Genomic DNA, 16,118 nt, shown 5'->3' with positions numbered 1-16,118 from the left:
CCATCATTTATAATAGTGTTTAAATATATATATATATTTTTAATTTATGGGGGGGGGGGTCACAATCAGAGGTTTGCTGTGTGAAAGGGGTCACTAGTACAAAAGTTTGAGAACCACTGCTCTTACTTGAGTTTAGTGATGCTTTCAACCCATGCCAGCTAGCCTATGAGGGGTTGTGGGTTAGAACCTGGGAGCTTTCACTTGGCTGGTAACATGTTCACTGTTCAGTAAGGATGCAGGCTAAAGCACTTGCGTGGTGATAGTCCGGCAGTAGTTCCCCTTGTGTGCCCAGAAGGGACCACATTCTCCCACAATTCATTGGGCAGCTCAGCTTATTACATTGCATAAAACCATGGGATATGCTCCCAGAAGTCCTAGCAAGAGACACGGGGGAATGCTGTACCAGTAAAAATATAATAACTTTGGGTAGCGCTTTGCAGTATAACTGCTCGGACCCAGACTAGGCTAACCTGTGTGCTCACACCCTGGTTTACGACCATCTGGAGTAACTGCAGTGTAGACATACCCATCTCACACTAAGGAGGACTGGGAAAATGAGAAATAAAATGTTCAGTGAGAGGGTAGGGTGAGGTGGCAATAAGGATATCTTTTACATAAAGATCAGCTGGTAATAGGTTTCAGCTTAAAACAGTTTCTTTTTAACATAAAACCTAAACCCACCAACTGGACACAGCTGGATTCAGTATTTAGTCAGTGTTTTGTTTGGGTTTCATGTGATGTCTGACTATTAATGTGCTTTGTTAGTGTGATTTCCTCCTCTCTTTCCTCCCCCCCCTCCACCCCCCAGGTTTTCATGTGTGCTCCAGCTCTAGCATTTTGACATTGGAATTGGGGCAAGAGGCTCAGAGCATAGGAGAATCACTTTTGGTTGTTATAAACTTAATGAACCAACTGTGTAGAATGTTTAATTTTGATAGGTATTCATAGTTTTTAACTGGTTTAAAAAAATAATTCACTGAGAATTATAATTTGGCTGTAAAAGCCTTAACCTAAAGGAGTTTGCAAAATCAGTTAATTAGTAGCAGTACTGATTTTAATAGACATACCTTTTGTCATTTGCTTTTTAAAGTACCTTTGCTTCTTACTATTTTTGTTTGAGCATAGACCTGCATCTAGTTTCTCTCAGGTGACCATCTTATAGCTGTAGAGTACCTGCCCATTGTTCAACCAGGGAGCTGTCTGAGATAATTTATATAGCTATGAAAATCCACCAAACCAACAGCCCATTAGTTTAATCTATTAGCATAATGCCAGTATGCAAACTTGTAATGATTTTAATGGCTGTTATTCACTGGAAGCACTGAAGATTTAATCTGATTTTTGAATCCCTTTTAAACTATTGGCTTCAGTGAAACAAATACAAACCAAATCCACCTCCTATGAAGAAATTTTTCTTTTACTATAATGTTTAAGATGGGAGGTTAGCGGGAGGGAGAAATTCAGGTAGCTTGTGTAATATTTCTATTTACCTGTTCTCCATACGTCTAGTAGTGTGAGCTGAGAGAGCCAGTTTAACTCCAGTTTTGCCCCTGACTGAACTCAGTTCCCAAACCAAGGTTTCCATCCTCACTGCCTTTTCACGTGAAGTTGTTGCACACATTGCAGTCCCTCAGTGCAGTAAGAAGACTATTTCCGTTACTTAGTTTGGATAGTCCTAATTATTAATGTAAGGTTGGAAGTTGCTCCAGGTCTTCATTTGTAAAAGTTATTGCTGATCAAAATTTGTTTCTCATTATTACATTACAAACTCTACACCATATTTTTAAATAGCTGCAATTGTTAAGTCTGCTTAAATGTTAATTAAACCTTATATGCTTCTAAATGGTAGTAATTGTATGTCTTCTAGGTGTGCCTAGATTACCCATATGGATTAAGTATTCTAGGATGAGCAACAAAAAGTAAAGCTGAAAGGATTAATCAAAATTTACATTTTATAGTAAACAGGCACAGAAGTTAAATGCAGCTGTTCTAGGTGGCTTTTAATTGAACAGTCTGTATAATTAAATTCGTGTTGTCTATAATGTCTTTTTGTTTCAATACTTTTTATAGGAAGACAGGATACTAGCCCAAAGAAGGATCTTATCTCTCAATTCTTTATCCATGATCAAGTTGAAATGAATTTTCCAGGTTCCATGTATCATATGTGTATTGTGTTTTTTAAATTAAAGAATCCCTTATCTTTCCTTTATCACAAAAACCTTACATTAGTAACCATTTTAAGAAAATTAGTTTATTTTTTCTTGTTCAGTCAGTTTTCACAATCAACGTGAACTAGTCAGTTTCACTTTCCAGGTGCCAGTTTTTATAGGGCTCAGTCTTGAAGAACAGATAAGCTGAATGGCTTTCAATCATTTTATCAGGGCTTTTTGATCATGTTAACATTCCTGAAGATGCAGAGTAGTACATTCAGAGATTTTCTAGCTGACAATTTTGTAGCCTGGTGTTAAGCTAACACAATTAAGAAATATCGTTTTTGCCCATCAAGACATGGTCTAAACGGACACGCTCTCTTATTCTGTTTGCATTGTAGACACTGCTGGGAAATACTTAAGTACAACCAAAACCTGTCTGTCAATTTTCTTTTTAAATTGAATGTTTCCACTAATCAAGCTAAAACTATATTTTGGCCCTAATCTACTTTTCAGCATCTCTTAAAGTTCATTATACTAACTTAGAGTATGAGACAATCAGAATGAAGCTAAATACAGAGAGAAAAATTACAGTGAAAGTAAGCTAAAGTAAATATTTAAAAGGCTGAGTAATAGAAATTGAAGATGACTACTCATTTATTTAGAAAAGAGTAACTGTTTTATCATGTAGATTTCAAACCGAATACTTCAGCAAACATTTTGAAAATAATTGGGCAGTTGTCTAAACAGTCAAATAATGGTCTCTTGAATTAATGTAACCTTTTATTTTGTTTCATCTTATTTAGACTGTAGCATCTTTCAGAGACCACTAATTTCTTCTGTGTGTAAAACACCTTGCACATGTGGTGCTACATAAATAACTGAATGTTGATTTACACTTACGACTTTTGCAGAAGAATAGTACACACAAACACCGCTTCTAGTGCCATCTTATTCATAGTCTTGTTTCCCGAATTACTTTGTCTTGATGCTTTCTCAAGTTCAAAGAGACACTTTTTAGACATCCTTTTTTTTAATTTGGCCTTAGTGCTTATAATTAAAGCAGTGTGTCAGTTGAAGCAGACATCTCCTAAGTCAGATTTCAGTAAACTTTTCTTAAAAAAGAGAAATTTCCAGTTTCTTAACCCATACTGATCAGTAGTTACTGACTGTATGACAGGACAGTGGACGAGAGGCTGCAATATTGCTGTGACTGAGGTGTTTGCTGAAATATGTATTTAGAGCAGAAATGTCGTTTTTTAGGGAACCTAAAAACAAGAGCAAAGCTGAGGTCTAACTACGATAGAGGATGGACACCAAAGAAGCTGTGTTGGGGACAAAAACAAAGCAAAATAAGGTAGAGCAAAAGTAGAGGCCAAGCATTGGACATGGGAAGGGATGGAGTGTGGGTGGGGGTTGTATATTGAATGGGGGAACAGTCAGGGGATATTAAAAGGAAAAAGTGGTGGAAGCTTTTAACAGTGAATGGCAAATGGATACTTCTTTTTTTAAACCAGCCTATTCTAACTAAAATTAATTATGCAGGTGAAATGGTTTGGAGGAGTCGGGGTTTGTTCACCTATGGATTCTGTGTGAATTTTTCTATTTTTGATCATTGCCTAAGCTCTACCAGTTTTACAGATATAAGCTAGTTGCTCACTGCAGGTTATAGCAAATACAGATGCCAGCTGTTTAATTAAAAACTTATTTTCAATTTTGGATATCTCCTGCTGTCATAAGGGGATTCTTCAATTGAACCATTCTGTTGGCAAACTGCATACAATGGAACTAGCTTTGTTCACTTTCATCCCTCACTTCCTTTCTGTGATCAGAAATTATGTTTTTGTTCATAGCAACATGAACCGTGAAGACCGGAATGTGCTGCGTATGAAAGAAAGGGAAAGGCGAAATCAAGAAATTCAACAGGGCGAAGAAGTCTTTCCACCTAACTCTCCTCTCTTTGCTGAACCATATAAAGTTGTGAGTTTATGCTATTATTAAAAATGCAGTTTCTTGTAGCAAAAGACATATTTCTAATTATTTGGTTTCTAGACTTTTTTACGTGATTTTTTTTTCTAGTGCACAGTTCTTGTGACAGTGATAAGAAGCAGGGCTTGAAAGTGAGGATGGATGGTTACTAGGTAGCAGGACTAATAGATGCTCAAAATATCACTCAAGAATAAAGACACTGCTTTATTTGAAAGGATGTGCTGAAAAGGATAATGGAACTTGAGCTAACTTTTCAGTTTCCTTCTGAAATTGTTCCAGCCACCCAAAACATTTCAAGTGTTGGTCAAGTCTGTCAAGGCTAGCTTTTTTTTTTATGCTTTTTTAGCTTACTGTTTAGCATACTAACCTTCATCTACAGTACTCTAGCTAAAGGTAAACCCAGGAATAGGAAGTTTGACTAGCAGGTTGATTTTAAATACAAAACTGCTTAATAGCCTGGGGTTTTTACCATTTAATATAGCCAGGTTCCTTAAAATTAATTTACTATTGTGAGCCTAATTCAGGGTTTGGTGTAACTTTTTTTCTTTTCTTTACAAACTATTTAAAGTCTCTACCCATGACTTTAAACCCACACTAGATTCTCTCCCAAGGATCTATTTAGGCCACACTCAACACCTATAGACGAACAATAAATATGTGCCTGAGGCAGAAACTAATTTTCGAAGGGTAAGATAATGACCTCCGTGATTTTAATTCTTTATTATTCAAGAACCCTTTAAAAAAAAAAATTATTTCAATGTAGCCTCCTCTGGTAAGTGAGGAAATGAGACTTGGGTCTTGTCTGTATTAGAAAGTTTTGCTGCTTTAATGTTACTGTTATAATTAAAGTGGTCTCCTAGTATGGACATAGTTATACTGGCAGAGAAGTGCTTATTACAGTTTGGTAAACAGAATTGGTATAACTGCACGTGTTAGGGCTTGGACCAGTAGACTGTATCAGTAAAAACAAAAATCACACCCTTAACCGACATAATTCTACCACTGTAACCTTTTTAGGGCAGACTGGCCTTAAAAATCATTTAAGGGTTATTAGAGAAATAGCCTCAGTCTGAAAGATTAGTTCGGGGATTGCTTTTTTTTTAACCCCTGCTATCTAGTCTACTGATAGTATTTGAGGTTCTTAATACCATACTCCTCCTGAGGTCATTCTGCGCCAAAAAATTAAAAATTTTGCGTACAATATTTTTAAAAATTCTGCAGGTTTTATTTGTCAATAAATAAATGCAGAGGCTCCAGCATGGCAGCGGGGAGCACAGGCCACTGGCTGCATGAAAGTGGGAGATCACCCTGCAGCCTCCCCACTCCTGGGACATGGACTAGGTGGTGAGACTGCACCCGACCTTGACACAGCACAAGGCTTGGGCCTGCCCCAGAAACACCCGGGGGCCCTGCCCCTCTGCCCAAGGAGCACCAGGTGTGGGGCAGGCAGGCTCAACCAGGCAGGATCCAAGTGTGGAGAGGCTCTGGGGGGGAAGATCCAGGTGTGGGGTCAGAGGATTGTGTGTGGGATAATCTGGGTGGAGGCAACTTAGTGAAGGGCCTAGGTGTGGGGCGGGGGGGATCTGGATGCATAGAGACTCGTTGGCGGGGTTCCTGGTGCAGGGGCAACGGGACTCTGCAGGGACTTCCAGGTGAAAGTGCTTGGAGCTCAGTGGGGGGATCTGGGTGTGGGGGGAGTGGTGCTTGGTGGGGAGGGGGTCTGGGTGCAGCTAATTGGGGGGCAGTGGCATGGGGATCTGGATGTGTGGGCTCAGGATGGTGGCGGGGGTTTAAGTGCAGGGAGCTCAGTGGGGGGTGGTCTAGGTGCACGGGTAGGGGCTGGAGGCAGGGGGTTTGGGTGCAGGAGGCTCCAGATGCAGGGGTTGAGGTTCAATGTGGTGGGGTTTGGGTATGAAAGGATAGGGGGGTTCTGGGTGTATGGGGTGAGGCTTGGTGGGGGTGTCTGGGTATGGGAGGTCCGGATGCATGGGGGTTGGGCGGATGCGGGAGCAGCTCACCATACAGTGACCTCTCCCCTTGCACCTGAGCAGCGATGGGGGCAGGAAGCAGGGGAGTATGCTGAGCTTTCTGCAGCTGGGGGTGGGTCTAACACAGCCCCAGCCACTTCTTGCAGGGGAAGAGAGAGTCCCATCCCCTTCTGCCTCCAGCCCAGCTGAGACTATCAGCTGATCCCAGCTCAGTGTAGGAACCGCTGGCTGGGGTATCCCCAGCCCTGCGGTGATTTACCTCTCTGCCACCTGCTCCGGTTGCCTGAAACAATGTATCTGTGCAGTTAGGGAGTGGTGCTCTTGCAGCTTCCCTGTCAGTCATTTTTCTGCAGGGAAAAAAAGAAATCTGCAGGGGACACGAATTCTGCACGCATGCAGTGACACAGAATTCCCCCAGGAGTAATATCACTGGTACAGTTGTTCATCGCCAACCTAAAGCTATACTGTATAGAACTCATGTCTTTGATAAACACAGCCCAACTCTGGCCCAGGTTCTAGAAAGAATTCTACTGGAAAGATACTTAAACAAAACGTCCACTGCTGTGTTCACAAATGAATACTGCAAAATTGTGCTAGAGCATGAATGGAGTTGACTAGAAACTGACTACAAACATTAGTTAAACAAATGGTTCGTTTTCCTTGTCCAAAGTGAGAAGTGCATAAGTAAGAACTGCATAAATAATAATTAGATTCTTTCCTTAAAAGTGCCAGTGCCATTTTTGTGTGGCTGGCAATACTTTCCCCACAACTCTTTTCTATGAGAATTTTGTGGTCATAGCTCAGGGCTTTGAACAAAACATTCTTCTGAACCACCTACCTAGTTCATATGGCTAAAGGAAAAATAATTTTGTATTACCATAGAATTATAGCAGAATTTAAAAGGAACTGTGGCATTAAGGCTCTTTAAACCTTTCCATTACATTTTTCTTTCTAACTGTTGGCTTCTTATTTCCTTAAACTACACCTCTACCTCGATATAACGCTGTCCTCGGGAGCCAAAAAATCTTACCGTGTTATAGGTGAAACTGTGTTATATTGAACTTGCTTTGATCCACCGGAATGTGCAGCCCTGCCCCCCCAGGGCACTGCTTTACCGCTTTATATCCGAATTCATGTTATATCGGGTAGCGTTGTATCGATGAAGCAGTGTACTTTGGACCATTTCCCCACAAGCTATCAAAATAAGTGTGCATGGACCTCTACAGGGTGGCCTAGTTGATATATATTTTTTTTCTCTGTACCTGCTGTGCCAGTAAGGATGTCTGTCGTTAATGTCTAGAGGCAGGCAGCCATAGTCCATCCTCTGCTGAAAGAATGATGGCTGCAATGTGAGATTTAAAGCCAGGAACTATATGGAAAGATCTTGGCTCAGTGAGGGATTTGGAGGACTGTGTGGAAGGGGACATTGAATATAGAAAAGGCATATAATAGCCCATCTTATCTATCTGGCAGTTGAACGGTCGTTATTTAAAACAGCTGAACTGGGCTTGTATTAATAGATAAGGTTGGTTTTGTTTGTGCCAACCTCTAATCATTTTCTAATGCATTAAGCAAAATTTTCTCTGACTCTCTGGCCAGTCAATTGTCTTGTCTACTTTTGATAGATAGTTCTTGGTTTGTGGAAGATTCTGCCATTACAATATTTTCATTTTTCCCCCTGCACTCAGTCTGATATTTCATAAACTAATATCTGTAATCTAGCTACCATTTTTTGGTAATAGGAAGCTGCATTTAATGTTAAACTTGATCAAGCTTTATGGATATGCTATTAGTTATATTAGCCCACTGAAGACTTCTTGTTAGTGGTGCACAGCCAAATGGTCTTTTACTACGTGGGATTTTCAGCCTTTAAGAATAAAATATGTATAGTTTGAAGACAGACGGGGGAGAGAGTAAAGATAAAATAATTTAAAAGGATGAGTGAAATGTTAAAAATAAGATGACTAGCTTTAGAAATCAGAAGGGAATAATAACTACATAGTTCTTTGTGTATTAATTAGGAGAATAACTTAGTACTTCTCTAGAAATTTTCATTGGGATTCTCAGTCACCAATAGGAACTGAGTGCCTAGCTCCGTTTGACAACACTGAAAAATCTCAGCCTCGTCCTGCTCTGAACTGGTATGCAGAGTCCATTTATTACTACTTACGTATTAAACTTAATAAATTATTTATTTAAATTTAAAGGGATTAAAATATTAAGAACAGGAGGCGAAACTGGGATGGCACACAAAATAGACTTGGATGCTAACTTAAGTTCTTAATTCTGAATTTTGGGTTTACTACTCTAGTTTTGTGTCAAGTCAGCTTACCTAAACCAAGTTGTATATATCTTAGATTTAGGAATCTCATTTTAAAAATACTTCTTAAATGTATTTTTAATCTTATATTTCTGTTATACTTTGCACAGACCAGCAAAGAAGATCAACTGTCTAACCGTATTCAGAGCATGCTTGGAAATTATGATGAAATGAAGGATCTTATAGGAGACAGATCTCTACAAAAGCTTGTTGGTATTCCCAAACCAACAGTACCATCAACGCCAGATGAAAAATCAAACCAAAGTTTCTTTGGTGAACAGAGACACAGTACCAGCTCTCATCAGAGCAGCAAATGGACTCCTGTAGGACCAGCACCTAGCACTTCCTCCCAATCGCAGAAACGGTCCTCAGGTTTACAAACTGGACACAGTAGTCAGCGGAGCAGTGGCAATAACACTAGCAGCAGTGGCCAGAGGCATGACCGTGACTCATATGGTGGTAGTAGCAGTAGCCGCAAAAAAAGCCAGCACGGATCAGAACATTCCAAATCCCGTTCTTCCAGCCCTGGAAAACCACCTGCTGTTTCTTCATTGAGCTCCAGCCATTCCAGGTCTCATGGAAGTGATCATCATAGCAAGGAACATCAGCGCTCAAAATCTCCACGGGATCCTGATGCCAACTGGGACTCACCTTCCCGTGTACCTTCATTTTCAAGTGGACAGCACTCTAACCAGTCTTTTCCTCCTTCACTAATGTCCAAGTCCAGTTCAATGTTGCAGAAGCCTACTGCCTATGTAAGGCCCATGGATGGACAGGAGTCTATGGAACCAAAGTTGTCCTCTGAACACTACAGTAGTCAAACTCATAGCAACAGCATGAGTGAGCTGAAGCCTAGCAGCAAAGCACATCTAACCAAGCTTAAAATACCTTCTCAACCACTAGATGTAAGTTGGTACTAAGTTTTGGGGGGTTTATCTTTTTTCAGCATCAATGGCTGGGATTTTCAGAGGTGCTTAAGGGCGTTGGGTGCCTAACTTCTATAGGCTCTATTTAAAATCCCAGCCTATATGGCTACAGTTAACTTACTATAAAAATACAGGACTTCCCATTGGAAAGTGAAGCAACTTTGTAGTTTGTCAGTGGGAAGTCGCACATTTTTCTTTTGTATCTTAAGGAGAATGTTGTTTATTTCCTTCTACGTCCCCAATATGCATGTCATGGTTTTTACATAATTGCATACAATGTTGGAGCTTTTATGGTCTCTGGTTCTTTCTGATGAGTCATATGTAATGAATTTCACTCTTGGTTATGTTCGATTGTGGCATAAACCAAATTCTCTTTTTGAAGTGTAGTAATTGTTGTGCATAATATACCTATAGTTTTCTAAAAACAATGTAATAGGTTTCAGAATATAAGCAATATTTTTTTCTCTGTATAGGGCATATTTAGCTTAAACATGTTTTAGTGGTTTAGCTACTCTTGGAGTGTAGAGTATAGGTTGCCTGCATCTGCACAGCCATGTTGAGGATCAGCGTAGTTTATTATTTTAATAAGATGCTATTGCATCTACTCTTAGCCACTTGAATAGCGATAGCTGGGAGTCTTTTAGATATCGCAAATAATTGGCTAAATAAAATGTAGAAAAATAATGGCCGTGGTTAAAAATCATGCATAAGGAAAGACATCTATGCCAAGTATTCATAACTGTATGCATAATTTATATTTTACACTAAGACAGTATTGCAGCTCTCCCCTCTCCCCTACATGTATTAGGACAGAGGTACGGGGAATTATTAAAGTACAAAACTGTAAGTAGCCCTTATTATGCTCTAATTAATAATGCAGTTCATAAGAGAACAGGTCTAAAGTCATGTTATGGGTTACCATTATGCTTTTTCAATCACTTGAGTTCAGATAGTGGCCAGTGACTTGCCTCATGAACTTATAGTTTAAAAAAAAATAAAGGCAAACTTTCAGATGTTTGTAAGACACTGCCTTGTTAAAATCATGTTAACATTTAAGTGAGGAATACAGGTAAGGAATTAGAATAACATGATTTTTTTAGTATATTTCATTTCTGTGTGTCAGTGCTATACAAAATCTAGGATTTCTGCAGTTTGGGAGATATCCTATCCTAAAACTATTGCTGGTTCTTTAATCTAGCAGTGCTACTTCTCTCACTGATTCTGGATGAATATCATCAGGACTTGGGCCACAAACAAGCGTAACTTTAAATCCGGTGTGTTAAGGGGCGGGGCGGGGGGAGAAGCCTTAAAAGGTATAAATATAATAGTTAATCCTGAACTTTGATTTATAGGCATCAGCATCTGGTGACGTGACCTGTGTGGATGAAATTCTAAAAGTAAGTTGTCTGTTCTTCCAGTTCTTGACTTTATTCATTAAATAAACAAACACTGCTAAAGTGGGGAAATGGAGTACTTGCCCTGCCTGCACATGGGAGAAAATCAGCAGTGTCCCAAGAACTCCACTTACATTATCTGACTCCTTAAAAATCATCAATGTGCGAAGTACGTGGATTCCAGTTTCTGCTGCAACTGCTGTTAACCTTAAACCTGTTGTGCCCTTCAGTTTCCTAGATCTTCTTACTAAGTATTGACACACATTGACATCCCTGTTTTAAACTTGCTGGTAGAAGTTTTGGAGGAACAGAAAGCAGCTTATCAGTTCTATGTGTTTTCTTTGTTGAATGTATTTTAGTGTCCATTTTCATGGGCAAACGTTTTTTAAAGAATTTTCAGATTTCTCTGCAAAAGTTTGTTCATTATATAGGCAGAGAATGGAACTGCATACTCAAAATGCTGTCAAATGGATATAGTAAACAAAAAAAACAAATTAGTCTATAATATTAAAGTAAATATTCTTAGGTTTTACATCTAATGATTATAGGTAAAAATATTTCACACAAGTGTGTATAGCTTTTTAAAGTTGACATTTTGATGTGTTTTAACTTTAACGTATAATGGCCTTTTGCTGTTTGGTTTGTTTACAGGAGATGACCCACTCTTGGCCTCCCCCTCTGACTGCTATTCATACACCATGCAAAACAGAGCCATCGAAATTTCCTTTTCCAACTAAGGTTAGTGACTGACAAACCTAACTTTATATTTGTTTAGTAGTTAAATATTGAGTGACATTAAAACTAGAGAAACTCCTTTTAAAGATCAAGAATTGCACTGCAGGGTTTTAAAGCTCTTGTAGTTAAATTCAACTGTGCATTGTCATTTGGGGCTTATTTGAATACATGGTAACCTTTTGTCTGAAAATCCATCCTGGCTTTACAGCAGTACCCATGATAGCCCTGTAAAGAGCACAATTCTGTTCTTTCCCCATCTGCATTCACTCAACTGCTGTATCTTCCTGAAAGGAACAAAATTGGGAGACAGTATCTGTCTGCTGTGGCTTCGGTCCCATTGAGAACAATAGGAAATGACAGCCATTTCGAAAGAGCAGTTCTTCATTGATTTTTCTGTAAATAATGTTATTTTCCATAAGCAGGGGCTGAAGAAGAAACTTTGTTATGAAGAGCTTTGTTGTCATGACCATTAATCTTAAAAGGTTCTTTTCAAAAAGTAACCATTGCATCAGATCCCTTCAGTAGGAAAGGAAGGGAAAACTGGTGTGTGTGAATGCACATGAGAATGTGGGTAGGATCAAGAGGGAGAAGGGAAACTGGACAGTACACTATGACTGTTTTGTGCTGGTCTGTAGTGGGATATGCACTGGTAGGTCTGGCCCTGAAAGTTTAAAATAAAACTTATTTTTTTAAGTTGATAGTACATATCTTCAGATCATTGGAAATATCCCATAGTAACATTCCCTTTTAGTATTTATGTATAACATATTTAATTAAAAACAAAATAAAAGATAATTTCCAGATGAAAACTACATTAAGAACTGCTCCTCCCTTGCCACTGTTTCAGCATTTACAGACTTAGCAAATGTTACTTCATAAATAACCTTTATAATGTTAACTGAATAATCTTCAAAGTCATAAGTGCTAGACTTATTTTTTGTAATGAAAACTGAGATTTTGGAGCATTGTGGGCAGACTCCAGAGGAAAGTAAGAGCCCACTGAATGACCCATTTTGATCCCTGATAGAGAATAGTTGAGTTATAAATATATTTTACTTGAAGTTTATTTTTGTCAGTTGTTTTTCTATGTTCATCTATTTCATTCTTAACATCTTATATCACTTGCTTTTTTCTGGGAGGAGCGGAGCACTGTCCTCTATGTAATCTCCAAGATTAATGTAGCTGCCTTGAGCTGTGGTGAAAATTACTAATATGGTTCTCTAAAATGCTCTGGCCAGGTCTCATGACACTCCACGCCTCTGCTGTCAATACTTACCCACAAACAGAGACCCATCCTCCCTGAAGAGAGCAGAATGGGGGACCTGCACAGCCTTGTACCTGTCTTTCCCCTTTGAACTGTACGTTCTTGTTTGCTGCTGTCCTGTGAGCTGAGAATTTACAGAGTATTCTACAACAATTCCTAGTTTTACTTCCTGATAAAAATCCAGAAACTAGTCTCATTATTTCATTATCTATTCCCTTTTGGTACTTACTGATCTTATCAGTGTAATGATAGATCTAAAAATCTTGCACAAACTACTTTCATCCAAGCTTAAGTTGCTGAGTAATACAAAATTGGCAACCCAGCAGTAATACTTAAAATATTTTATTGTTAAGAGAACAAAGTTAAGTTTCATAATATTCAGAACTAGTATGTAATAATCCCAATATGCTTGAAGAAGAAATCTGTTTCTTTATAGAATGTTTTTTCTCTATCTTGCAAACATGTGCCTATTTGTTATTGTAGGGTTGTTTATGAATTGTTTGGCTTGTGGGCCTTTGACTTGACTTTCCTCCTAAGCATATATATTGAATCTTTTGTATGGGGTGGGGGAAAGAAGCTATATTAGATTACTTGGCCTTGCTGACATACAAGAACAAAAAGATAAGTCATGTTTTTGGACCTTTATCAACCTGGATTGTGTTTCTTAAACCAGCTTGCAAAAAATTCCATTTATGGCTTCTCCTTGTCTTCTGACTTCTAGCCAACTTTTTTATTCCATGACTATGCATCTTAGATGAGGAACTCTGTTAAATACTCTCTGCAGATCCAAAGCCTATAATTTCCTCTGCCATGTTGTACCCCCTGTCATTCTTGGCAGGAATATTTTCCAAGAATTCCAGCAAGTTAGTGAGCCATGGGTTTGTTTAGCCTGAAACCATAATGGAATGTAGAAAACAAAACAGAACAGTGGTTTACTTTAATCAAGCTGTACTGTCCTAAGAGGATTTGATCTCTTCAGAAACTGTACTTTCTTCACACATAATATGCTGCTAGGTTTCACAGCATTCTACTTGTGTGCTAAGACTTGGTGTGTCTCGCATGCCATACTACAAACGTAGGCACTTTTCAGTGGTCTAATATGTCAACTTAGATTGTTAGGGCAAGGACTGTCTGTTTGATGTGAATTGTGCCTAGCATGGTGGTCCCAGATTCCTTGATTGGGCCTATTGGTATTACCTTAACATATTTAATAATGGTAAAGCAGGTCCTAAGCAAGAACAGAGCTGCATGAAATTGGCTTCCTCACAGGATTACCTTTGTAGATCTTTTGTTGTAAGAAATCTGGGTAAAATTTTTGATGGAGCTTAGGACCCTAAACGCTTAAGTCACTTTTGAAAATTGTATACTGTCATTTGGTTTGAGCCATGGTCTGAGGCTTGAGGTTACTGCTCCAGCCTCACGTAGATTTCCTGCAGACGACTGTCAGACTCCAAAGGCAGAATATTGGTATTGTATATAAAATATGTCTGTATATGTGTGCGTAGATCCACACATACCAGCCAAACATCTTAAGAGCTAAACGTTTTTTGTACAGGTGAAAGTTGCTCAATTGTGAGTCTGAGACTGAAGTCTGCTCTCCACAAAGCAAATAGTACGGCAGCATTGTAAACTTCTGCCCTGGAGTACCTCAGCTGTGCCCTAGAGAAGGGATGGCTAGGGAAAGGGAGTTTTGTTTCCAGGTTTATTCGGTCATTGACCTCTCAGAGTATCATCAGTGGCATCAATTATGGTTGATTGTGCTGCTGTTAAGTTAGTAATATGGAAAGTGGAATTGAGACCACGGTCTCATTTCAAATAGAACCCAACAGCCATCAAATGGCAACCACTTTCAGTCACTGCTACCTGGACTAGAGCCAAGCTGGCAACCTACCTAAGTACTGCATTACCATTCTCCCCAATTATATCCAGTCTTCCCTCTCTCTGCCTTTTATGTCTAAGTGCAGTTTGCTTCCTGCTTAAATCTCTTCATTGCCTGTCCTGACCAGTCTGTCTGCTGTTACTCCCATTAGATTAATATGGTCTCCTTCCTCTCCATTGTTTCTCATTTGTCCTTTCCTAAGTAGTCCCCTGGGAGATGATACTGCTGGAAATAACTTTGTAGCTGTAAGCTTGTGCTTTTACTTGTCTGAGTTTCTTAAAGTGAAATGTGTTCAAAACCAAAATAGATTATTGGAAAATGGATTTAAAACAAAATATATCTTCATCAAAGCGCACCCTCAGGGAATGCTATGGTGTGACTTAAAAACATTTAAGTGACACCAATGGATAATTGCGCAGACATTGTATTATAGCAGTCACAATGTGTACATAGGAAGAAACAGATGTAAATTGCTATTTGTATGCTCACCCCAGGATGGTAGCTGTCTACCAGTGCTATTGAAATTAGGCAGCACAATAATTTTCCCACTATCCTGTCTTCCATTTTGAATGATAGCCTACCGCATTTGGCCTGCTGACTACTTTTGGCCATGGAGGCAAAAAGAAACCAAATAGCAGATAGACATACTGAATGTCAGAATGATTGTAGTAGTCGAGGAAAACCAAGCAATGGTAGGTAAATTGTACAATGGCTGACAGGGGTCAGGCTGGAGACTCTTGCCTATATGCTCGGGGTCTTACTGATCGCCATATTTGGGGTCGGGAAGGAATTTTCCTCCAGGGCAGATTGGCTGAGCCCCTGGAGGTTTTTCGCCTTCCTCCGCAGCATGGGGCAGGGATCTCTAGCAGGAGGGTTTCTGCCGATTGAAGCCACCTAAAACAGGATTGGGGACTTCAACAGCAGAGTCCAGGGAAGGGGTAGGGACGGTTTTGTGGCCTGCAGCATGCAGGGGGTCAGACCAGATGATCATAATGGTCCCTTCTGACCTTAAAGTCTATGAGTCTATGAGTCTATGATTGAAATATAAAAACCCGTCATTGCTTTAACCATTTTCATGTTTCCAAAGTTTATCTGGTAATTATTTATTGAAGCTGGGAAGATGTCACAAGGCTTCATTTTGAGTTAATTTAAATTTTTACTCTTTTTTTTTTCTTTGACCAAAGAAGCAATTTTTAAAATAAAACCTATAAAACAAGATATCTTTGGGAAGAGGGAATCTTTAGCAGAACACAGTGAGCTTTGTACACTGCAGTGAAGAACTCCAAAGAAATAAAACCTCATGTATTACTGCTTCAACAACTTACCCTCTGCAATAAAAAATTGAAAAGCTGTAAAAGATTTTTAAGAACATCTAAACATATTGTGTAAAGCCCTTGTTTGTTCAGAATGTTTACAGATACCATTATGTACATGCAGCACTTCAGTGAGCCACTTGCTATGGGAGGTCAGTTT

At 39.2% G+C, this 16,118-nt stretch overlaps 1 protein-coding gene across 6 annotated transcripts in view; it reads left to right on the top strand.

The window, feature by feature from the left end:
* Positions 1 to 16,118, top strand: part of AFF4 (AF4/FMR2 family member 4) — a 77,751-nt gene that overhangs the window by 24,093 nt on the left and 37,540 nt on the right. For 4 of the 6 annotated variants that reach the window (XM_034778019.1, XM_034778017.1, XM_034778014.1 and 1 more), the window contains exons 2-6: positions 3,414 to 3,507; positions 4,004 to 4,130; positions 8,558 to 9,352; positions 10,726 to 10,770; positions 11,419 to 11,505. In XM_034778019.1, coding sequence (XP_034633910.1) covers positions 4,008 to 4,130; positions 8,558 to 9,352; positions 10,726 to 10,770; positions 11,419 to 11,505 — 1,050 coding nt within the window. In that variant the 5' untranslated portion in view covers positions 3,414 to 3,507; positions 4,004 to 4,007. The remainder of the gene's footprint in view (positions 1 to 3,413; positions 3,508 to 4,003; positions 4,131 to 8,557; positions 9,353 to 10,725; positions 10,771 to 11,418; positions 11,506 to 16,118) is intronic. The other 2 variants (XM_034778015.1, XM_034778020.1) reach the window with 2 other exon arrangements.

Source organism: Trachemys scripta, chromosome 8, assembly GCF_013100865.1.
Source record: "Trachemys scripta elegans isolate TJP31775 chromosome 8, CAS_Tse_1.0, whole genome shotgun sequence".
Classification (NCBI taxonomy): domain Eukaryota; kingdom Metazoa; phylum Chordata; order Testudines; family Emydidae; genus Trachemys; species Trachemys scripta.
This window is presented reverse-complemented; position numbering and strand designations above follow the sequence as displayed.